This window comes from Vicia villosa, linkage group LG7 (assembly GCF_029867415.1).
Source record: "Vicia villosa cultivar HV-30 ecotype Madison, WI linkage group LG7, Vvil1.0, whole genome shotgun sequence".
Lineage (NCBI taxonomy): Eukaryota > Viridiplantae > Streptophyta > Magnoliopsida > Fabales > Fabaceae > Vicia > Vicia villosa.
The window spans coordinates 103612596-103639272 of record NC_081186.1 but is presented as its reverse complement, the minus strand read 5'-3'; the positions used below and the strand labels follow the sequence as shown (position 1 = coordinate 103639272).

Here is a 26677-nt window from a genome sequence, read left to right as displayed (position 1 = left end):
TAACCTAAAAAAATTACTAAATGTTTTTTTGACAAATAAATTTTTTAATAGCATTATTAATTTTATTTAGATACATTTTATATTCTATTTGTCTTATGATGAATATTCATTTAACAATTTCATAGACATTAATAATAATTAAAATATGTAAATAATATAATACTACATCTCATTATATTTATTAATAAAAAATTAGTTTTTTAAATACATTGAATAATGACTCATTTATACATGGACAACTTATATGATAAATATATTAATTGTTTAATACATTTAATATATATATATATATATATATATATATATATATATATATATATATATATATATATATATATATATATAATAATTTAATATTGATATTCAATAAATTATTTTGATAATTTTTTTAAATTAATATATATTTTAAAAATTACTTTGACAATATAATATTTACTAGTGTTATTAAATAAAAGTATAAAATTATTTTATAATATTAATAATAATAATAATAATAATAATAATAATAATAATAATAATAATAATAATAATAATAATAATAATAATAATATTTACAGACAGCCCGATTAGCCAAGGAGGTCTTATTAACATCCCTAATTTGGAGATATGGAACAAGGCTGCTATGTTGAAGTGCCTTTGGAATGAGTTGAGATCCTCTCCATTTCTCAAAAGAAATGGAGAGCACAATTACTAAAGTAATTGTGTATAAATGCACATGTTATTAAAATGTGTGACATATATTTTTCATAATTTGACATATATATATCATAAAAACTATAGTACTTGTCTTCTCCATTTCTTCAGAGAAATGGAGAGGATCTCCACTCATTTGGAATGTTTCTAAGAAATCAGAAAACCTTTGGGTTAACCTAAAGAACTATGATCCGTTTGTGGTGCCTATCGGTAGAGCTGTCAATATGGGCTACCCGGCCCTAAATGGGCCGGCCCTAGCGGGCCCTGGGCTTTTCAGGGCTGGGCCAAAAAAGGCCCGGTATAATATGGGCTCGAGATTTACTATCCGAGGCCGGCCCTAGATGGGCTTCGGGCTACCCGGCCCTAAATGGGCTTTTTTATTTTAAAAAATTAAAGGTTAAATTACTCTCATGGTCCTTTAAGTTATTTAATTGTAACAGTTTGGTCCTTCAAGTTTTTTTTTGTAACAATTTGGTCCTTTTGGGTGATAACTGCCTCCTTTTTCTCTCATTTTAATCCTTTAGAAATGTTAATTGTTGTATTTTTGGAAGCACTTCATCATTTTTACATCCCTCAAAATAGTTGCATCTACAATTATCACATTTTCTCGGTTGAAAAAGGATAATGATGCACACATTTGATAACATAAAGGACCTAGTTGTAGCAAAAATAACATGAAGGACCAAACTGTTACAATTAAATAACTTAAAGGATCTTGGGAGTAATTTAACCAAAATTAAAATAAAAACTCCATAATATTTATTATAAATAAAATTAAAAATTATGTTATTTTAAACATAATACATTTTTAAGTACTATATTATCTCTTATAAATACTATAATGTGTTTCTAAATATAATATATGTCTAAATTGTATAAAATAATACTTGAATATTTATTATAAGAGAAAAACTAATATAATATGATGAAAAAATGTTGATTATATTAATGTATAATATTTAAAAGAGAAAGATTGAATAAAATAGAGATAAAATTTAGTGAAGTGAGAAAAATCAATATGCTATTTTGGAGTAAGATAATATAATCACTAATATATTTTTTTTAAAATTTATAATTATGCGGGCCTGATGGGCTATCCACGGCCTATATGGGCTTGCCCTAATGGGTAGCAGGCTTTTTAGGGCTGGGCTAAAAAGGCCTATGGGCTCTAATTTTAAGGCCCAAGCCCTGTGATTTTTCGGGCCTGGCGGGCCGGCCCATATGGGCTAGCCCATTTTGACAACTCTGCCTATCGGTAAGTCCTTGTCGTGGATTGTCCAAACTGTTTTGGGAAATAAAGATGTTATTGATGTGCACCCTCAAGTTTGGGAGAAACAGATGCAGAGTAATAGATTCTCAATAAAAGTGATGTATCAGGCTCTTGTGCAGGAAGCTAATGTAGTGCCATGGAGATTTCTGATGCGAAGAAATTGTGCTAGGCCTAAGGCAGTCATTACCATGTGGTTAGTGTGCCAAGGGAAACTAGCAACCAAAGACAGACTTGTGCGTTTTTGAATGTTGCAGAATAATATTTGTAGCTTATGCAGTGATGAGGAAGAGAGTATTCAGCACATGTTCTTCGAGTGCAGAGAAACTAAACCTATTTGAAAAGCAATCCTTAATTGGCTTGAGATTGTGCATGACCCTAAAGGGTGGCAGGAGGAGCTCCCTTAGATTCTGACTACCACAAACAAGAAGGGGTGGAAAGCTACTGCGTTGAAGCTTGCGATGATCGAAACCTTACATGAGGTTTGGTTGTACAGAAACAACATTATTTTTTAAAAGAGAAATAATACAAAGATAGTGAATAGCATTATAGAGAAAATTACTTATAGAGGGTGGATGTCTAAACACTTTAGGAGACACGTAGCAATCCTTATGATGTAGAGTAGATTAATATTTGTCTTGTAAGAGGGTTGGAACCTTGAGTTCGCCTTGTAAACACTGTTTTTTTGAATTAATATATTCATTTTTATTAAAAATAATAATAATAATAATAATAATAATAATAATAATAATAATAATATTTCTTTTGTCCAAGTGTTTCGTTAAGGAATTAGAACCTTGCAGTGAGGTGGTGATAAAGGGATTAAGTAATAGTGTTTGATATGTTGATCAAATGGTAGTGACGGTTAGGGGTGGAAATAGGCTGGGCCGAGCTAGGCTTTGTCAAGCCTAAGCCTGGCCTGGCAAAAATACTGAAGTCTAAGCCTGGCTTGTAGCCTGTCATAGGCTTATTGTTTAGGCCTGAGTCTGGCCTTTCCGAATGCCTGGTTAGCCTGTTAGCCTACATAAAAGCCTATTTGTTTTAGACATATGTAAATAAGCAATTGAAGTAATGTTTAAATAGACTAACTAACTAAAAGAACTTATGAGAATGATGTTCATCAGGTGTTTTCATCTTATTTTCACAAGTTCTTCAAGATAACTAATTTTTATTAATGTATTTTATTCAAAGTACAAAACATAACATAATGATAATAAAAAAAGTATTCATATTTACTTAAATAGGCCGGCCTGATAGGCTTAAAAGGCTTTTTTAAAAGGCTTTTTTTAGGGTCTGAGGCCTAGCCTTTTTAACTAAATAGGCTTATAAAAAAGCCTAGGCCTTTTCTATTTAAAAATAATATGTAGCCTGGCCTGAGCCTATATAGGCTAGCCTGTAGGCCCCTGTATATCGGCCTGGCTTATTTCTACCCCTAGTGACGGTGCTTGATGTATTGACGGTGCTTGAAGATCAAAATATGGATCAATAATGTGCTTGAATTTGTCTTTGATGATGTTGTTCATCTTAAAATTATCTCAAACCTCATCAAAGTCAAGATTCAAGATTTAATGAAGTGTTAAAGGTAAACATAATGTATCAAGTATCCTGCAATGATATTTGATATGATGAATCACATATTAACATTATTTAAAACCAAGAAGAAATTGTGAAATTTTGTGTAAGATTAACCATTCTTCGTTATTTTATTAATAGAGTGATTAATAATTTATTTTTCAAAGATTCTAGAATACATAAAAATTTCTTTTCTTAACATTTAGATGAGTTAAAAACTAAAGCTCACCAAATCTCACACTGACAAGAGTTAAAATCCTAGACCATCAACTCTATCAACTAAAACCCTAGACCAACTACTTACACCCATCTATTAAAACCCTAGACCAACTACTTACACCCATCTAATCCAACTAGTAAATGACAATTGAACTACTCCTTCCACTCCAAGAGAGGCACTTACAAAGTATCTATCAAATACATTGTCACACTAACAACACAAATTAAACCCAACCTACATAAAAAGGTACTTACAAATTATCTACCAAAGACACATTCTCACACCTAAAAATCTCTTTGTAAAAAAAAAAAATTATGATAAAAACTATTTAAAAAGTCTCAAAATCATAAAATCCAGTTTATGAAAATAAAAAATTATAAAACCACAATGCTTTTTATAAGTTGGAAAAAGTTTTGATTGAATACTATCTTCAATTAAAAACGTCTGAATTATCCAAATTGTATATCTGGAGAATATTTAAATCAAATAAAAATATTGAGTTAATACTACCAGCAAAAAAAAACATAAAAAGTTTTTTAGAATCTTAACTGAACCTTTGAAATCAAGTGATTGAAACGATACCCCAGCCCCCCCAAGGTTATTACTACATCAAGAATCATATTCAGTTCCATTTGTGCCCTTGTGGATCCATCATCCATGTCATTACATTATTACTCAATTGAACAAGAATGCATTTTCCAGAGGTTTTTAGGGAAACTAGGATGAAAGCATGCATGAAGCCAAGTTCAGTGGATAGAAAATTTCCAATGAAAATTGATATTGTTTACACTGTCAGTCTATATATTGAGAATGGAAAGTTAAAATTTGTTACCATCCACAGTGAGCCTATCAGAGATTTATGTACATTCATGGGGAGAAAAACTCGAAGTTAACCATATTTCAGCTAGGCCTTCCTGGAAGGAATACACATTAATCAGCTTCTCTTGCTGTTTTCCTTTTATCTCAAAATTTCATTCTTTTTGCAGGTCCTTGATCAATTATTGGATCAACAGTAGGTGCTTGCGACTCAGTTGCTTCCTGAGTTTCAGGACCTTTCTCAGTTTCTGCTGTTGAAGGCGGAACATACCCTTCTGGAAATGGTGGTGGAGGTGGAGCTGGCGGAAGCTGCAGCAGCAAGCAAAAACTCACTTTAGTCTTAAATAGTTAAATGTAGTAAAATTATAATAACATTTTAGGCTTAAACTCAGTTTACATTTATCAACTCACAATCACAGCTACTTGATTAAATTCCTATATTTATGACCAGCCATGTTGGGCAAATCCTATCATTTGTTACAGTACAAAATAAAACATAAAGAGAATCACCATTTTTAAGCATTTTTTTTCTACCCAACAAATAAATTTTTGACAACACAGGGCAAAGAGAAAATAATAGCTTTATATCCTATTGAATTAGCAAAGAAGTAAGGTTTTATTATGAGCCAAAACTTATAAAAGCTACTGTGGGATAATACACTGCAACAAGGTCCCTACTAAATTTTATATAATAATTTATACTACAGATGTACTCAATAGTCTTTAGCTAAAACACAGGATGTCAGAATACACAAAGATGCCTGAGGTTAGAAATAGAATAGTTAGACAGAACAACATAAAAGAACAAACCAGCGCATGAAGAACAGAGGATGTAAAATCAGATACAGAAAACAAAGATTGAGAAGAATAGGGTGGTGTGGGTGCAAGTGCAACAGGTTATGCACGGAAATCACAGGATTCTGGAAGAACGATCCCCTGTGAACAGCATGCTAGGGAAGAAAAGGATTTGGAAGTATGAACATGAGACGGAACAAGGGCTTATACCTGTTTCTGGATATAGAGGTGCAAAATCTCATTTTTCAACCCACAAACTACTAATCAGTAACACACTAACATTCCGATAAGAAGGGAAATAAGGGCGGTTTTCGATTGCCCTCAAAGTTGCAGCTGTGAAAGGCATGCTTTGCCACTATTCCCAGCTCTATATCAACCACAACTGGAAAACACGTAGCAATGCCAGGAAATAGAAGCCACTTTTCATGATGTTCTGCCTCACGCAATAGCAGTAGCACGCGAATGGCAATCATGTTTAATACTAGATTTTTTGAGTAATTGGAAGGATTTAATGGGAAGATGTCAAATTACTTGGAAAAAATTACAGAATGTAAGAGGTAATCGCTATATATAAACTGAGTGGCGCTATATGGTACTAGGAACAACGAACCTCGCAAAATGCACAAAAACAAGTTTTTATTTGTTTTCTTAATAATAGATTATTACTTCAAAATAGAAAAAAAGTAAAATTTGGTTTTGCAGATATCATCACATCTTTCGTGGATGTTAAGAATCCGTGAAATAAACCATCATCTGTAATAGTTCAATCTATTTCATGAACAATTACATGAAACACTAGAGATTCAGGTTTTAATTCAATCTTACCCCTTTATTATCTTTCTTAAAATTGTTATAAACTTCAAATGATGGGCTACATAATTGTCTGAAAATGAAACAGCGGAAAATTGCATATTAACTCACCTTGCGTTGCAAAGATGCAAGAATATGATCCACTCGTTTGATTTCTTTTAAGTCAATTGTCTCCTTAGCGGCCTTCGGTTCCGGCACTGTAGTCTCCTTTTCAGTATCAACTGACCCAGATAGAAGACACACAATTCAATTAATGTGCACAGAATCATCAAAAATATCTTTGGTTAAAAATTTCAACAAGAACATGAATTACAAGTAGATGGAACATAAGATATAACAAAATTCATGAATAATCAGATAGCCAAGTTACACTAGTAGTATTTTTCTATTTGCCCACAGTTTGCAAACTACAAAATTACACATGTCTTGAACTAAATAACCTAAACCTCAACTAAGTTTTCTTGTAACTAAAGGTCAGCAGCCACAATACAATTCTTCAAACCCAGCCAAGTTTCTGTCACACCTTCATACAGGGTTTAAAAAAGTATTTGACATCTCCACAATTGCCACACGACCGCAACTAAAACTACATTTGACTGCACTTCTCATTCATTAAAAAAAACTTGTTTTCGCAAGCAACAATCAATGTGACAGAAGAAATAAAAGTCAAGCTTACCATATCCAATCTTTTCCAACTTAGAGGCAGCTGTAGTAAATGCCTTTTGAATATAATAAAGTGCCCTTCCCTGCAAGACCAATATCAGAAACATTATTGAAAATACCAGGCAACAAATTAAAAATAAAACAATTATTACTAAAAGAAAAACTAGATAACCCAACACAGTTTCTAAGAAGCACCGCCGACGCTACATGTTAAAGGTGTGTCTAGTGTTCCACACATGTCAGTGTCTTACTTGTATGTATCTTACAAAAACACAACACCAATGCATACACATTCGATTATATTGATTACTTTCATTTTCTTAAAATTATTATTAGTGTATACGTGTCAGGGTCGGTATCAGACTCGTGTTTTCACTTCATAATCCTACAAGGTTTCTACAAAGCACTGAATTTCAAATTATTCCTGGTGTCGACGTATCAGTGTCAAACAAAACTTACTACTCTAGCAGCAAAAACATTGGATAACTGCGGAGACTGATAAATTGACCCATCCAAGATGTAATAAGCAAGCATTGGAGTAACTTTATCAGGACTATCTCTCTTCTGTTTCCGAATAATGAAAAGGTGAGGTTCCATAACTTCACTCAGCACATACTCTATACCCGTCATTTTCCTAAACAAAAACCCTAATAATCGTTAGATTCAAAATACAGATTAATTGAAATCGAATAATAATAGATTGAAACTCACGTGAGTTGAGATGGATCGAGTGGGTGAAGAGATCGCATTCGAATTTGTTCGTTGTTGCAAGTCCAGTCGTAGAACGGTGACAGAGCAAAGTAATCGAAGACGAGGTTACGATCGAGAGGGTAAGTGTTTAGCCATAACTGGTCTCGGAAGCAGATTCCGGTCATGTCAGTTCCGGGTGGTTGCGCCGTTGGGACTCCGCCGTCCAACATTCCGACTCCCGGTGTCGCCATTGCCGGTGCCGCTTTGTTTTTCTATTATGAATCTTACACTTGTTTCACTTCTTTGGTGATTATTTAAAATTGAATGCAATAATGTAGTAATATATTGGAATGGATTCAATTTTATTATTTAATATAATATTCAAACACAGTCTTATCATATATATGATAAAATTACAAAAATTCTTACACTTATTTATTGTATTCAAACGCATCCAAAATCAATTTAAATATATTTTAAGATTGTAGTTTAACATATATTTTAAGATGGATTTATAGACTTATAGTTGACTATGATCGAATATAAAAATTAAATAATATTTATATCAATGAGTTCGCGTTATAGTCAAAATATTTTAGAATTTTTATTTTATTAGTAAATAGTAGTTTATGATAAAAAAAAATTACAAATTTTGACTTCATAATCATGTTCATCGACATATAAATCATGTGCATCTACATATATAGACATTGCATTAAGAATGAGTCTTAATTATGTAATATGTATTATTATTGTAAATATTATATACATGTGTTAGAAATTAGAAAGAGATCTATAGTCATTTATAATGTATCATTTGTTTATGCTTGTTGCTCCGCTTTTGTATATTTTTAATTTTCGGATTGATGACCCTTTCAGTGGATGTGTGGGCGAATACGTTAGTAGATCATGATGTTCCCGAGACGTGAGGAGCTACCACTGTCGAAGACGGCTGACTTTACTTTTCCCGATGATTGGACTGAGACGTCGTAAAGGTTTAACCCGACCATATGACAAGTCTCGTTCACTGGGAACGTACTTGAGACTATCGATATTGTTAGCATAGATTCGAAGACCACTTACTCCTGCAAGACTACCTTCCATATTCATGCATCTTTGATCATCTCTAGCTACCTTTCAGGAGTGATTAACCGTTTTGGATTGTTAACCTCTCCCTTAGACCCATATGGACCCTTATATAACCCTAGTCATTTTTTACTTTTTTGTATACCATTGTCTTCAAAAGTCTTTAGAGTTCCCTCATAATCCATCAATAGCATATTTTCCATCTAGTGTTCTCAAACTCAAGTTCACAAGTACATACTCCCTCCGGCCATAATTATAAGTAAAGATTCTCTTCTGAGGTTCATTGAGTATTTTGTTATTGTTTCTTTTCATTTTTCTCGTTTATGGCGATAATTAGAGGCTTACGAAAATGGCAATTTAATAGAGCCTCAACTCGTAATAAGCATATAGAAATATGGAATTATTGCTATAGGAACACCGTGCGATAAGGAAGTTGACCACAAATTAATATAGTTAGGCATGTTCACTAGTTGCGAGAGTTCCACTAGTTTTGATAGCGTCGATTCTCGTGGCGGTGATAGTTACTACTTTTTCCTTTTTGTTTTCACAAAAAGAAAGAAGCTAATGACGACCTCTCATCACTAGCACAAGGGCGTATAGGATTTTAATACCTATTATATCGATGAGGAAATGTCAGCCTTCTTTCATAAACATGTCAGCCTTTCTTATTCGAGTGATGAGGAAAATGTTTTCTTGAAGGTGTGCTCTACGATAGGGAGATCTAATATGACCACTTTGGATGATTCACCCAACCCTTATTTCCACCTACACCTCTTTGTTGTTCGTGAAATAGGGGTTATAGTTCCATTCTCCTTGTTTGAATAAGAGGTTCTAAAGGTGATCAATGTCTTCGAGACCCAAATCTCACTTAATGACTGAAGCTTAATTTGGGCGTTTTGAATCATATGCTGGCGGGTATAGGTCCATCCTACCATAGGAATGTTCTTCTCTTTTTATGGTATTAAGACGAGTATCAAAGTAGGTTGGTGACCTTAAGTGCCTTGCCTGGAAGAGCCATGTCCAAATCATATTCCAATCATTGCAAAAATTAGAAAGACAAGTTCGTGAGAGTTGGGGGACGAGACGACGCCTCTATGTTCACGACTGGGACGTATTATACCACTCGTTTTTCTCTAGCCTGGGAAAATGCCTCCCGCCTAATGAGATGGAGGTATTTTAGCTTTTGGGTGAATTTAAGATCATGATTTCTCGTATCATGGCCATCTTAGATCGGGAGGATGGTAGTGACATAAACAAATATATAAGTAGATTTAATATCATAAGGACCCTTATTTGCGATTTTGCTGGTTAGGTTACTTATATTTTTGCTCTCTCTTTTTGCAGAGAAAATGTCCAACATTCCTTTGGCTAAAAGGAATAAGCATCTGGCCAAGAGAAAGGTTGAGCGCCATGGAACAAATAGCCCATAGAGTCTCCTAGAAGCCTTATCATGAAAATGGACCAAGAGGCAAGCTAGGGTAATGTGCCACATGAGCCATAAAATCCATAAATAAATCGTGGGCTACCTTCTACTCTAAAGGACAAGGCGACACTGATCCCTGGAAAAGACATGGTTTTGCGAGCATTTGTTGCCAGCGAGGAACCATACGCCTCCTCAATCCTCCATGGGAATGATCCTATATTTGACGCCATAAAATTTACTGGCACCCGCTTGCCTTTCTCGAAGACTTTTGGGAGATTACAAAGTCATTTGTAATAAGGTGTCTCATATATTGTCTGACCCGAAGGAGAATCATTTACTGATGGTTTTATTTCTAGAGAGAGTTTAACGCGAAAAACACACTTAAATTGTGAGTGATTTAAAAAACAAACTCCCCATATCCCGAAGAAATGTCACCAAGGGTTAAACAATAGTATATATTTTGCTCAAAGAAAAATAGGATCTAAAGGCCAAACTTAAAGAGGCGGATCATTACATAGTGCAAATATTTAAAAAAAAACGATAAAATATATGGTATACGTTAAATATTACATATAATTGCAAAAAAAAAAAAAAAGAAGTTCAGTAAAATACATAAAAAAAAGAAAACGATACTTGTAAAAATATGAAGTTTTTAACAAATCCTCTAACATTATTTTTAAGAATTGAAATATATAGTAATTTTAATTGTGAAAATTTGATTTTTATAATTTAAGGATGTTATGTCAAATTGTTACTTATGTGGAGGTGCAGGTTAATGTTTGGAGGTGCCTGGAAGATAATAGTACACACCACCCAAACACCATGGCCCAATAATTTCAATTCATCTTCAACTGGGTTCATACCAATTCACAATCCAACACATTCTCTTAAAACTCCAAAACGACCACGTTCTATCTCTCTTCAACTAGGTTCGTACCCAAATCCCTAATTCTCACACCCTTCGTACCCTTCCTCCTTCACTGTAACATCCTAATATTTTAGTTAAATTATAAATTTCTTTTATAATAATTTTTATTATTTATTCGTTGAATTATTATGTATAAGAAACTTAATAAAAATTATAGCACCTTTAATATTTCTAACTTGTTATAATTGAAAATATAATTATTTTATTTAGAGGATTTAATCTTGTAGCTCATAATTAGTTTAAAAAGAGTTACATACTATATATTTTTATCAATTAATTTGATGTAATTATAATAATTAAATATTATTAACATAAATATTTAAATTATGATTTATTCGTTAATTGTAAGTATTTTTATGGTATTTATTTCAAATGATATAATCTAAAGTATGAAATTATTTTATTAATATGGTAATAAAGGACTAAATATTTATTTTGTGGACTAATATTATAACCCTCTCTATTTTATAATATAAAAAAAATATTTTTAACTATGATATGGATTGTTTTACTATCTCTGTGTGTGAAATTATTTATTATTATTAAATAGTTGTAGTTATTTCGTGATTTTATTAGTTAATTTATTTATAGTAGTATTTGAAAATTTATATTGAGTTGTTTCTTGTTAAGGAAATTTCTTCACCCACCTCCTAACCTTCTTGCTCACCCCTGGTGAATTTACAACACTACCCCTTGTTTCGGAAGTTCATTTCCGAAAAGGTACTTTTTTTTGAAAAAAACGTGTTTTCGGAAATGAAGTTCCGAAAACGTGTTTTTTTTAATATAAAATATTGATTTCGGAGATGCATCTCCGAAATAAAGTTACATTTTCAGAAAATGTGGTGTTTCAGAAGTTCATCTCCGAACTCACCCCCCTTGGAGGAATTCGGAAATGCACTTCCGAAAAAAGGTCTGGACAGAAGAAAAATAACAAACAAGAACGATTCGCTTTATTTAATCGGATGAAGACGATGGAGGAGACGCTGCAACAGGTTAGAAAGTCCTGATCCTCTAGAAATCCATACCACATTGTAACTTACCAACATAATAAACAACAACAAAAAACTTATGAGCAAACTATACTTACATCATAGTGGTGTAGATTCTTATCAGCCACTCGCAACTGAAAATGATTAGCACGAACTTGAATTTTCCTTCCCAATTTTCCTTCTGAGACGACGGAGCCGACTCTAGAGTAGCCTTCTGTTTAACTTCGGCAGTCAGGCTCTCGATGGAGATCAGAGCCGAACTCAAGGAAGCAACCGGCGCTGCGACAGATGGAACAAACGGCGCTGAAACAGATGGACGAACAACCGGAGCTGCAACAACAGACGGAGGAGAGGTAACCGGGGCCGGAGCATATGACGGAGGAGGTGGATGTCCGGAGGAAGAAGGATTGAAGGTACGTCCACCGCGAGAGCCACGACCACCACCACCACGGCCTGATCCTGCAGCATTGATGGATGATTGTTGAGAATGTGCAGGAGATGATTTCCTCCACCGCGGCGAGACATTGTGATGAAAGCAGTAACAAGAGATAGAAAACGTTAAAGCAAAGAAGAAGACTTAGGATGGAAAATGATTTGGGATATTTTGAAAGAAAAATGGGTGAGAAGCTTTTAAATAGGAAAGTGTTTTAGAAGTTAACCGTCTGAGAGTGGTAGGGAGAAGGAAAAGGGAACTTCGAAATTTCAAAAGGTTTTTTATTCTTTTAAATAGGGCGTGGCTGTGGAGCTTCCCAATTTTTGTTACGTAGGCTTTTAAGTAGGAAAGTGTTACCACATTTCTTAAAAGGTAACCGTCTTAGAAGGCTTACGTAGGCACATGTGTCCATATTTCTTACCTGATCAGGGGACGTCATTACAAAAAAATCAAACAAAGGGGTGCGCTGGGAAAGTCAAAGTTCTATGTTTATAATCCAGAAGATGGATAGTGTTCGCGGCGATGAAATCCAAGAATCTACATATTGAAATCAGAACAATCCAAAAACTAAGATGATAAATCCAATACAAAAACACTGTGCGATACAATCCGAAATCAGAACAAAACAAAACAAAACACGTCAAACAAAACAAAAACAAGTTATTCTGCCCGACGAGCGTTACAAAATACACATCAAACAAAATAAAAACACGTTATTCTTCCCGACGAGCGAACTCCTCCGAATGAAGATAATTATACCAATCCTCATCCCACTCAGTATCAGAACCATCAGCGTTGATCACGCCTGAAGACTGAGTCTGCACGTCCGAGCCATGGACCCCCAGGGGACGAGAAGCAGAACCAGTCAAAACCTTCTTCTTCTCCTTCACCTCCTTCACCTCCTTCACCTCCTTCTTTGAAGAATCCTTTCTTCCCTTAGCGCCACCCATTCCTGCGTAAAAATGAAGAAAGAAAGGTCCATGAGACCTCCTTTTATAAAAGAAGAAAGGGACACAAACTTCAAAGAAACAGACACAATAGACAAAGGCGTTAAAAATAAAGTACTTGCAAATTAAAACGGACACTCCCTACCCTCTCTAGAAGACGCAGTCCTGCGTACTGGTTGATTGTCTGACATGTTCATGTAAACAATTGAAATCGATTAATATGCGAGACAAAATAAAAAACAAAAAAATTTGAACTTCTGATACATTTCGGAAATTCATTTCCGAAAACTGGGATGGAGGTGTTTTCGGAAATGAACTTCCGAAACACCCCTGCGATGGAGTTTTCTGCAACTTCCATGGCAGACCCCTAAACCAAACTTCAAACCAAATCAAAATGCTTCTAAACAACCTAAATACTACTAACAACCTAACCATATATCATTTATGCAATTAAAACCCTAAATAACATGCATTTGAATAATATATCTAAAATTTTCAAAACTTACAAAGTGTTAGGATATAGGGCTTTTGAATGTTGTTTAGCAGTGTGATTGGAGCCTTGATGCAGCTTTGGAATTCTGTTTGCACAAATTTTCGCCTTTGCCACTTTTTGTTTTGATTTAGGGTAAATGATTGGGGGAGGGGGAGTGTTTTGATAAATCTGCAGAAATCGCAGTATTTCGGAAGTGAACTTCCGAAATAATGTTTTCGGAAATGAACTTCCGAAATAAGTCAATTTTTTCAAAAAAAGACGCTTTCGGAAATAAACTTCCGAAACAGGGGTATTTTGGAATTTTCGCTGGGGATGACCCCCATAGGGAGGTGGCTAAAGAAATTTTCTCTTGTTAATCCATGTTACTGAGTGGTAGAATAGATAATCATATTTTTAATTGATTAATTTTACTTTTGTTTTATCTTAAGACGAATTTATTTATTAAATTATCTAAACAATTATTCAAAGTAGTTTGATATAGTAAACTTTATCTTGTGATGTTATGGTTGCTCGAAAATAACTATATAGTTTGTTAATATGGAAATGGAATGTCATTTCTAACTAGTAGGGTAAAGAAAATGACATAATTTGTGTATGTGTGTAACTAGTAATTGGTTACTAAATAAAAGTTAGATAAATTAATAATAATAATTAGTATTATAATTATTTATAAATATGATATTACCATTGGAAGTGTTAGTGGTCATATCATTCATGCACTAATTTTCAATGTAAACATTTCTTAACTTCCCATTTGATTAAGGGTTTGGTCAAGTTGGTAATAGTGAAATGGGGTTATGCTTTCTGAGGAGATGGAGAAGACTGAGGTGAAAGCTGATATTTTGACTTATAACTAGTAGAAGACTCGTGCATCCGCACGAGTAAGCTAAATCTTAAGATGAATAATGTAATACAAACGATACCGTCCGAAGACCGTAATCAGTGTCGCAACACCTTTAAACAAATCTTAAAATAAATATTGTATTACAAACGCAAAAAAAGAAGTTTAAAAATTCAAATGAGAAAGGTTAATTTAAGATTCACAAATCATAATATAGATGATATATATATATATATATATATATATATATATATATATATATAGGGGACGACTCAGGTGAGAACACTTGGTTATTATGAGAAATGAGAAGAATGAATCACGACCATTAAATTTTGATTTTGTTGATTTTAATGGACTGGATTGGTTTCTCTTTCTAGAATCCTTAATATTTATTTTAAATCAACATAGAATATATATATATATATATATATATATATATATATATATATATATTTGTTTTTTTTATCTAGGTAGTTTATAAAGACAAGTTTCTTAAATAATTGATTAATAAACAAATATTTTTCCTACGTGTAAATTATTTTTAAAAAATATTGAATTTTTTTCTTAACATGTCACATACATATGCAGATGTCTCTTGGAGTAATAGCAATGAGTCCCACACATCCTTTAAAGAAAGTAGCACAAATACATGCTTAAGGATTCAGGGGTAAATTTTAAAAAGCCTAGAAAATCAGTTATATCATTATTCTATATTATACATGTATTAAACAAAGGGCCCATCATACTATTTAGTAAGTATTTAATGCAAACATTGTCCTGATTGAGATATTTTTGAAATGCCTAAAATATATACTCATAGCCTTTATTAACTATTGATAAAAAGTTCAAATGAAAAATAGTGAGGTGTAAGTAATAAACTATGTACCTTTGCCCGTCACTATTTTTGTTCTTACTTACTGACATGCTGTTTTCTTGTTCTCTCAAACGCTCTTTTATAATTATCAATTACTTTACTCACATTGTTTTCATTTTACGTGTATCAAAGGTTCTAGCAAATACCAAGTAGTAGAAAAATAGAGTTATGGTCATTTTACAAAGTAAAATCAGCTAAGGATCCTAAAGACCAAGTAGCTCACTTATTCCTATAAGTATCAAATTATATGTGTTGCAAATTGCTCAAGTTTTAGATCCTTTATGTCTCAACCAACTGTATCATGATTTTTGAATTCTTCGACTAAGATTGTGTTCTTATTTTTTCTTCTTGATTATAATAAAAAAGATGTCTGATCTTGGCATGTCAAGCATATGGCCAACTATACGATGCCTACCATATGACCAATGAAGCTTTTCCATGTTCAAATTTGTAGAAAACAATGGAGGCTTTTCTGATTATTCTTTCAGCTACACAGCTTTTCTACATAGCAGCTATTCATGGTGCTGCTACAATAAGGTGATAAAACTTGAATAATATGATTGAAGTTTTTGTGTGATAAAGAGCTATTCATTAGTGATAAGCTGGAAGTTAGACTATTATTCATAGTTTCATACACATGCATTTACTTGTCTTTATAAAACATGCAAAATAGAATAAGAAAGCATAAGCAAACAAACTCAAATGAAATAACAAACAATCAACAAGCAAATATGAATATGAATCAAGCTAAATTCAAAGCACAAGATATGTGTCAACTTGAAGCGAAAAAAAACGAAATTCAAAGAACAATATATGTGTCGAAATTCAAAGCACAAGATGTGTTAAGTGCAAACTCAAATTTTTATTGATGGTACTAATTCTACAATGATATATTTGCATGCTCAACTTTCTTAAAGAAGGAAGCTGAAATGTTCTTAGCTTTTCAATATCAATTGCGCCGACCATCATTCAAAAATAAAAACAAAAACAAATTAAATACAAAATACAATTATGACATATATAATTTCATACGAAATAAATACTTATACTCGAATAAACATACGTCAAAGAAGTCAAATTTATGCATATGCCTATATTTGGCTGCAACACAAACTTATGTGCCAGATCATAGTAATTAATGTGCAGATAAAGATCAACAAGTTTGGGCCCATGGATTTTTGGATCAGGAAGCAACTGTATCCGCACGAACTCCATTTTGGTGGAGGCAGTTAGCGAGGCGGAGCTTCAATTTAACAATTTTCTTGTTACCATTTTCTTCGAAGAAATTGTTCACTATATCTTGAACTGTATTGAACAAATTTGTTCTTGCAGGAAGGAGTTCATTCTTTATAAACTGTAATATCTTAGTGTAATTTGATACTATCCCTATATATACTAGCGTCTAAACGGGCACTCCCGTGCTCGTTTATCCGTTTTTTTAATGCGCACAATATCAAAATACACATGAAGTTTTTTTGTGTAATGTCCGCTCTTTTTATCATACACACATAAAAATCTCTCTCCCTCCCTCCTTCCCTTATTCATGTATCTTAAATTTTATAATATGTATTTGTGTTAATTAACTTAAGAGAAAAAAGTTTATACATTGATAGTGTAAAGTTATTTTACACAGTCAATCAATCACAACCTTGTATCAGAATAAATAACACTTTAAATTAAAAATTCTTTTAATGATAAGACACTTTGTTGGTTTTCTATTGAATGACAGTGTAAAATAATTTTACAATGTCTGTCCATATAAATTAAACTCTTAACTTAATTATTGCTTAAATGTGTGTACTTTAATATATTATTGCAATTCAAGTAAAATTTTGTGTACTTTAATATTTTATTAATGATAATTTAATTTATTCTAGGTTATTTTAAGTTCTTTTCAAATATAATAATTTCAATTATTGTTAGAATAAAATATTTATTTTTGAAAATATTCATAATAATTTAATTTAATTTTTTAAATTTTCTAATAAGTATAATAATTTATATTATTATTGAAATAAAAAATACATATAAATGATGTGGAATTTAAATAATGTCATCTAATTGTTTGGTTAAATAATAAAAAATGACATGTGATCAAAAATATTGCCACATGATTAATAATAAGTCCTAAATTGAAGAGGGGATTAAAATCCATTACAAAACTTCAAAAGGGACTAAAATTGTGGTTTTTAAAATGGAGGAATCAAAATCGGAAAAAATACAAAATAGAGGGACCAAAATTACAATTAAACCTAATTTTTTTATTTCATTTCAAAAAAGAATGACACTTAACATAGAGATAATTAATTAAATCTACAATAAATCAAATAGATGCATGATAAGATAATAAACTAACAAATGATTTTTTAGAAAACATGTACGTTTGGCAATTTGAGAAAGAAAGAATTATTTTGTAGGTAAATTGACAAAGTGAGAGTCAGTTTGTAAAATGATAGAAAAAGTAGATATACATTTTGGAAGAAACGCAGCTTACCTTATTTTTTCATTTCCTCTCACATGCATTATGTTTCGAAAGATTTATAAAAAAATGTGAAAAAACCAACTCTACAGCAGTTATAGACGTTAATCGGTGGTTACCATAATCCTTTAAAAAAGCTGCATGTTTGTTAATGTTTTATTTTTAAATAAATAAATTACTTTTTAAAGGATAAAATAGGTATGAAAAAAGAGCCAGCCCAAAAATATATATATATATATATATATATATATATATATATATATATATATATATATATATTAAATTTTAATCAAAAACTAATTTATCATCAAGAAATTTTTAACAATAAAGAATGAAAAGTCAAAACTGAATTGAGAAAAAAATCTAGAAGACTCTATATTTCTTAACTATATTTTCTAGTTCTAGATTAAAAAAATTATAGACAAAGAAGAAGAAAAAAGATATCTATAGAAAATTTTGTAAAAAATGTATTAATAAAAAAAACTAATACAAGATCCTAAATGTGAGAATATATATATATATATATATATATATATATATATATATATATATATATATATATATATATATATATATATATATATATATATATATATATATATATATATATATATATATATATATAATCTCATTTTGTGTGAGGGTAACAAGAAAATGCACACTTTGCATGTAATTTATGTCATTTGCATGTTTTCTATCCAACTTTATGATTAATACATGTGATCTCATTTTGTGCGAGGGTAACAAGAAAATGCACACTTTGCATGTTATTTATTCTAAACATAATTTTATTTTATAGTTATATCACATAGTGTTTATGAGTTAATGTTAATAATTTCACAAGATTTTTTTTTCAAAAAAAAATTATATATGGGCTACCCGACCCTAAATGGACTGACTCATGCGGTCATTAGGCTTTTAGGGCTGGATTCAAAAAATCCATAGTTAAATGGGCTCTTGTTTTCCTATCTGGGCTCAACCATATATATTAGGATTTCTAAATAATCTGTATAAGTTAACATGGGTGTCTTGGCTGTGTTGGAAGTGTTGGTGGTGAAATTGAGTTTCTGGTTGGGGTTGAGTTTGTGGTTGATTTTGACTTTGTGGTTGGTAGTGTTGGTATTGTTGGGTGGTGGACATGTGTTGGGCTTATTGTTGTTGTTGTTGGTAATTTGGTTGTTGTTGTTGGTAATATTGTTGTTATTGGTAATTTGGTTATTGTTGTTGTTGGTAACATTGTTGTTGTTGTAAATATTGTGGTTGTTGTTGGAAATATTGTGGTTGTTGTTGTTGGAAATATGGTTGTTGTGCTCGCGGGTCGTCCAAATAGAAAGGGTCAGACACAATCATTTCAGGATTTGTAGCCGATTCATACCAGTTTACATATTCACTTGATGGTTTCATTTTGGTTGGCGCCACCGGGAATTCCAGGACATAGTGGGCACGCCGGTTCCATATTTTACGGAAGTCCTTAGCGAATGACTTCCAACTTCGAATGTACGACTGATTGCTGACTTTTTTTAGATGCCAAGGTTCCAAACACGTCGGGGGCATGAGATTTCTTGGTACATTCCGAATTAGAGTTTGACATGGTCACTATGGTGCATCTCCACAGTGGTGAACCGTATGATATGCGTTTTTGTTGTCCAAACAACTGCATCTTCTTGGTTGGGTTCATGGTCCAGTTTCAAATATGATCTCCAAGTAAACTGCAAAGTAAAAAAACTATATTAATTAGAGAGGATGCTTTATATTACAAATTTAATTAGAAGATAGATAGTTTAGTGGTAATACATCTCGTGGCCGAAGATGATCCAAGAGTTGGCAATAAAAGACTATTTTGTTTTTGGGAGTTAGGTTGTAATCTAATCCAGTTGCATTTAACCTAAAAAAAAAGAGAAATCAAATTATTTACAATTATTTATAGAATAAATATACTAAATGAAATAACCTTATAAACTTACTTTGACGCGTACGGGAAGACGGAGATGTGCGGATTTTCGGGGGCTAGCCTCGACATTCTCCACCATCCTCATGCTTGGAGTAAGAATGTACATCCATAAAATGTTCAACTTTCTTTTTTAACATTTTTACACAAGGAGTCGTAAAGGTAAGCCAAAACCGCAGAACCCCAACTATACGTCTTGATGGTATTAATGTCGTCAAGCAAACACAAGTACATAAAATTTATACTATTCCTCGTGTCTTCGAGAAATAGCAAGCAACCAAATAGTAATATAATATAAAATCTACTTTTTATTATTTTTTGTTCTTCGGACGAATTCTCGTTCAAAGTAAGGCGGTCATAATGGTATTGAAGGGACGATAGCTTAATAACTTGGCCCCTCGCTTTCCCTTCATCTACACCCTCGACCAAATCTACGCCCAACATTTGCTCGCATAGGGCATTGCGCTGTTGAACATTTTCATTCACTGTCTTACCATCAATTGGGAGACCCAATAACATGTACACGTCCTCTAGTGTGACAGTACATTCACCCGTTTGAAGGTGAAAGTGTGTGTCTCGGGTCTCAAACGTTCACACAATGCCAATATGAATTTAATATCAATTATAGTATTTACCAAATTCATTACATGACCGAACCTCACACGCTTAATGTAAGGCACAATCCACGGTTGGGAGCATCCATAGGATGTGAACAGGTCCGAAATTTTTTGACATCCTAAAAAAATAATGTATCCAATATTTAATATAGTGTATGAAAATAAAATATATCATCGTAATAGATATATGAATAAAAACTTACGAATGTGACAATGTTCAATATAGTTCCTCGGTGTTCCTGACCCATGGTAAGAATAGACATGTTTTAAATGTAAAAATGAATAGAATGTGACTATGTTATGCTCTGCTATGAGATTGTCTGATGAAAACTGTTTGGAGATGGTGAAAAGGAAGAGAAGTAATCGACTATTAATAATTGTTGGAGAATAGTAAAATATAATAAAATAATATAACAAGACTCATGCATGCAACCTAGGACAAAAACGTGGCAGGAAGTCGCCACTCTAGGTGGCGACAATAATCAAGGATAAGGTGTTATCACCATTGGTAGTGGCGAGTTACAGATGGCATGGGAATCATGCACGGGTAGCCTACGTGTGACAGAATGCATGCATGCATGGATGATGTTAGGGCACTAGGCTTGCAACTTGCATGTGTTTACTTGTTCAATTAGACTCTTGCATGCATTTTGTTGTCTATTATGTGTCTTGCGTGTATAATTTTAGTCTTGTGTCTTGCATGTTCTATTTATACATACCATTAACATACAAAAATTATCAAACATTCATTCACATCTAAGTATTCATACCATTCACACATAAAAATTCACAAAGATCACTCAAAATATGGCATCTGCATCATAATACAAAATCAGAGATCACGTAAATGGTGAGACCTAGGAATGTGATACGACCAACTTTCTATTCAGAAACACTGATTCTACACGTATATGTCTAAATAGAATAGCTGAATTCTCGTATCTGAAAAAGAAATTAGAGTCCAAATTTAGGCAACCGGTCTCCTAAATTTTCTACCAACATCCACATTTTCCTGATAACAACTCAATCAAGTTTTATCAGTCACAAATTCAAAATGACCTAGAGGTTCAAAATTTTGTTTCATAACCATGAATATTCTGATTATGATTATATAGAGTTGTACATTGTGTTGGAACAAATTGCACCATCTCAGAATATTTAGTCACAAGTTATTGATCCCGTTGTTGACAATGAACAAGATGTCGAACATCCCGTTAAAGAAGAAACTAACATAAAAGATATGGTTGATGACTTGGTGAACCGTGATTCCGAAGATGAAGAATAAGTTCCAATACCTGATGCACATGTGTGCTCAGCGCCAGCGCACTTCACAACCCTGAACTTGGGCGAGGGTGAGCCATCGTCGGATATGTTCTACAACCCGTATATGAGGTCTGACAAGGAGTTAAAAAGGGTGACAAATTCCGTTCAAAGGAAGATTATATACTAGCAATAAAAAACAGGCACTTAGCAAACTATGTTCATTACAGTGTCGATCATTCGAATCCAGATAGATGCGTCATTTTGTGTAGAAATCCAGAGTGTAGGTACAGGCTGATGACATCATTTAAAAAGAAAGTTAATGCTTGGGTGATATGTTCCATTTCTCAATCCCACACTTACGTTAACACCAATATGGTGCAAGATCATTGGAAACTAAGTCATGATATGATATGTCATACCATATTACCTCTCGTAGATGTTGACCCGTCACTGAAGGTCAAGACAATTATCTCCCATTGTGTTTTTGTGTTCAAATATAGACCATCGTATAGAAAGACTTGGTTAGCGAAAACCAAGGCAATTGAAATGGTCTACGGTAACTGGGAGGAATCCTACAAACAACTTTCGCGCTACTTGGCTGCACTTCAATTATATTCACCTGGGACAGTTACTATAATGAAGACATTGCCGACACAATCTCCAAACGAAACTCGTCTCAGAGGTAATGGAATATTCCATAGACTTTTCTGGGCGTTTCGAACCTGCATCATCGGATTTGTTTTTTGCAAACTGATTATTCAAATTGATGGAACTTGGTTGTACGGGAAATACAAAGGAACGTTACTGATGGCAATCACACAAGATGGAAACAGTAATATTTTCCCAATAGCCTTTGCTCTAGTAGAAGGAGAAACAACTACTGCTTGGATTTTCTTTCTCAAGAATCTCTGAACTAATGTTGCTTCACAATCTTGTCTCTTTTTGATTTATGACAGACACACTTCTATTGAGAGTGCATACAACAATCCGGCAAATGGTTGACACGACCCCCCATCTACGCATGTCTACTGCATTAGGCATATTGCAAAAAATTTTATTTGAAAGATCAAAGAAAAAATTTTGAAGAACAATTTGGTGAACACGGGGTATGCCTTAAACCAATCAGAATTCTAATACTACTGCCGTGAAATAACGTTGTCAAATCCCGATGCGGGGAGGTGGATTGATAACATTGATAGAGCGAAGTGGAATAGGTTGTACGACAATGGGGTGAGGTGGGGCCACATGACAACAAATCTTGTGGAATCGATGAACGGCGTATTCAAGGGCATATTAAACCTACCTCTAACCGCTTTGGTAAGTGCAACCTATTTTCGGATGGCAACATTGTTCGCGACAAGAGGTAAGTGGTGGAATGCAGTGTTGCAGACATAACAGGTGTACAATGATATTTGCATGAAATTTGTGCAGCAAGAATCTGCCAAAGGAAAAAGCCATCGAGTTACAGAATTCAACGGCCATGGTCACACTTTAAGTGTTAAAGAAACAATTGACCACAACCAGGGGCTGCCAAGACAAGAGTATCAAGTCATAATACTAGATCGTTGGTGTGACTACGGCCAATTTCAAGCCTATTGTATGCTTTGCTCTCATGTCATTGCAGCCTATTCTCATACTCACTTGATGCATTATCACTGGTATCTCTGATTTACAAGGTATCAACGTTGCTCAGTGTATACGACAATTACTTTCCAGTGGTAGCAATGGAGGCATATTGACCAGTGTATGACGGGGAAATTGTTTGGCACAACAATTCAATGCGGAGGAATAAAAGTGGTAGACCAAACAACAAGCGTATTAGAATCGAAATGGACGCCACTGATAAAATGCAAAGGAAGTGTAGTATATGTCGTCAGGTCGGGCATAATAAGAACAAGTGTCCCAATCGTGGATCTAGTTCAACAACATAGTTTTTAGATTCACAACTCTTTGTAATTTATTTTATCAATGAAATTTTTTTCCCTTAGTTAGATGAGTTACAACATGGCAAACGCCTACAAGACTTAAACAAAAACATGAGCAGGACTAAAATCTAAGAACAACGATTAAACAACAACACGAAGACTAAAACAACAACACAAACAACGATTAAAATCTAAGAAATTACAATAGTCAAAACAATTTCATCAGATCCATTCATCATTTGAATGGCATCAATGTTGTTTTCCGCTTCATCCCACCAACGTTCCGGTTCTCCCATCTCAAGCGAGGTCCTTGTTCTATACCTCTGAATCCTTCTGATGACTTCGCCAGGTTTGTACCCCATTTAACCAAGACATCAGAGTCCTTTTGAGTTGGTCAAAGAAATGGATGTTCCAAAATTTCATCGGCGTTGGGGGTTTTAGAGGAGAGAAAATAACATGTCCATCCCTTTTTAAAATAATCGGCTCAGGATCGGGACGTTTGGATGATGTTCGTTGCCATGATGGTGGCCTAGTGAAGAAATGAGTGAATTTTAGTGGAGGATTGAAATTGTATTTATAGGCACAAAAAAATCAATGTAATCGGCACTAGGAGTGACGATTTATCCTAAAACCTAATGATGTCACCAACCTAATGGGTGACTTGCCCCTAAATTAAGTGCAGTCGCCATCCTATTGGCGACAACGTGTAAATTTTCAAAAAAAATGGTCATTTGCGTAAATATTTTGAAAGGTTGGTTATTTGGGTTTTTTTTTTTTAAATTTAGTTAATTAAAAAAATTCTACTATATGAAAGTAATGGGATTTTAGCCAACAACAGCGTTTGCCACGTCAGCAATTAAAATACTACTCCCTCTATTCCTTTTTAATTGTCACATTTTGAATTTCTACACATACCAAAAAAACTAATAAGGATTGTTAGTACTTTTTAAGTGTTTATTTTTCTTTTTATCTATAAGACTATGTACAATGGTTACATTATTCAACACCCTACTTTTTCACTTTTTATCTTCCACATCATCTTCTCTCTCTTCCACCTAATAATTCAACACCTATTCAATTTTTTTTCACTACAATGGTTTTGTTTAATAAAATTCAACACCCTACCCCACATCATATTCTTATTTTCTTTTAAAGTTTTGTTTTTATGATTATATATTAATATCTATTATCAATTAAAATTAAATTAAAATAATTAATATTTAAACTTTTTTTTTTTAATTTAATAATTTATTTATTTTTTCTAATTTTCTATTCTTAATTTTTTTTCTTGCAAGTAATAAATAAGAGATGTAAAAATAGTTATTTTTTAAAAAAATAAAATTATAAAAAAACTTAAAAATGCAATAAATACACTAAACACACAACACACTAAAAAAGAAACACACAAAAAATGAAACACACATAATTTAATTAGTACAATAGACTCGGCTCACAAACAATTTATTTAATTATGAAATATTCCGAACTTTTCCCATATGTGTTTGACTAGATCTGCTTGCAATTCGTGATGTACATTTGAATCACGCATCACAGATCTAGCACGCACGTGATTCGCAAATGCAGGTAGCACCTCGGTCGAGAATGACTCCGGTGTACTAGACTAACTTGCCTCAGGGTGTTAAAAGGGTTATTGTTGGGATCCATTTCACTACAAGGATGTTTAGAGCTACAAACAATGATTTTTTTAAGGCTAAATAGAAAAAAAATTGAGAGAAAAAAGTGAATTTTTTTTTATGAGTCCAAATCAAATGAACCAAGTCTCTATTTATAGAGGAAAAAAATAATGAATTTTGATAAAAATAAAAATAAATAAAAAATTTATTTACTATGAAATAATTAATTTTAAATGATTAAAAGAAAATAAAATCTAAATAATCACAACAACCAATAAAATTGTGTAAAGTGTTGCATGTGGCCCCACTTTTTTCTCATTCAACATGTTGAATCTTTTCAACACCAATTAATCCACATCACATTAAACACCTCATTCAACAAACCATTGTAGACATTCAACTATTGAATAATTTTTTCAACACCCCATTGTAAATGGTCTAATACCATTAACTTTTAATCATTTCAATATACTTTTTTCTCTCTCATAATAATTAATTAGGGACAATTTTGACAAAACTATAATAATTTCTATATTAAAATTTAAAATTGACAATTTAATAGAAACAAATTTTTTTTCACGAGAGGTAGCAGTTAAGGGTGAAAATAGGCTAGGCTAGGCTTTAGATGGCCTGAGCCTGGCCTACGATAAACTTAGAAGTCCTAAGCCTGGCCTAAGGCCTATCATAGGCTCGGTTTTTTGGCCTGGCCTGGCCTTTTTAAAAGCCTGGCCTGGCCTGAAAGCCTATATAAAAAGCCTGTATCTCATTAAAGTTTTCAATTAATTTATATAATTTAAGAAGTCTTGTAGGTCGACCTATATATACATATATAAGTGGACCTATTTAGCATTTGTTTTATATATATATATATATATATATATATATATATATATATATATATATATATATATATATATATATATATATATATATATATATATATATATATATATATAGGGTAGTCTATTTAGCTTTTTTTTCTTCTAATATATGCATACATGGACCAACTTATTTAACATATCTTTAATATATATGAAAATATAGGCCGGCCTATAAGGCTTCATAGGCTTTTTTAGTAGCCTAAGCCTGGCCTATTTAATAAAATAGGCTTTTAAAAAAGCCTAAGCCTGACCTATTTATTAAATAGGCCTGGCCTGGCCTAGGCCTATGTAGGCTGGGCCGTAGGCCCCTGTAGACCGGCCTGGCCTATTCCCACCCCTAGTAGCAGTTGATTAATAATACTAGTTGAACACCCCCCTTCAGAACACACC

At 32.9% G+C, this 26677-nt stretch overlaps 1 protein-coding gene across 1 annotated transcript; it reads right to left on the bottom strand.

The window, feature by feature from the left end:
* Positions 1 to 4502: 4502 nt before the first annotated feature.
* LOC131616314 (mediator of RNA polymerase II transcription subunit 6) lies at positions 4503 to 7854 on the bottom strand. The gene is made up of 5 exons (XM_058887614.1): positions 7548 to 7854; positions 7296 to 7470; positions 6850 to 6919; positions 6285 to 6394; positions 4503 to 4877 (listed from the first exon to the last, which is right to left on the bottom strand). The coding sequence occupies exons 1-5, from the start codon at positions 7775 to 7777 to the stop codon at positions 4716 to 4718; spliced, it is 747 nt and encodes a 248-aa protein (XP_058743597.1). The 5' UTR covers positions 7778 to 7854; the 3' UTR covers positions 4503 to 4715.
* Positions 7855 to 26677: the final 18823 nt, after the last annotated feature.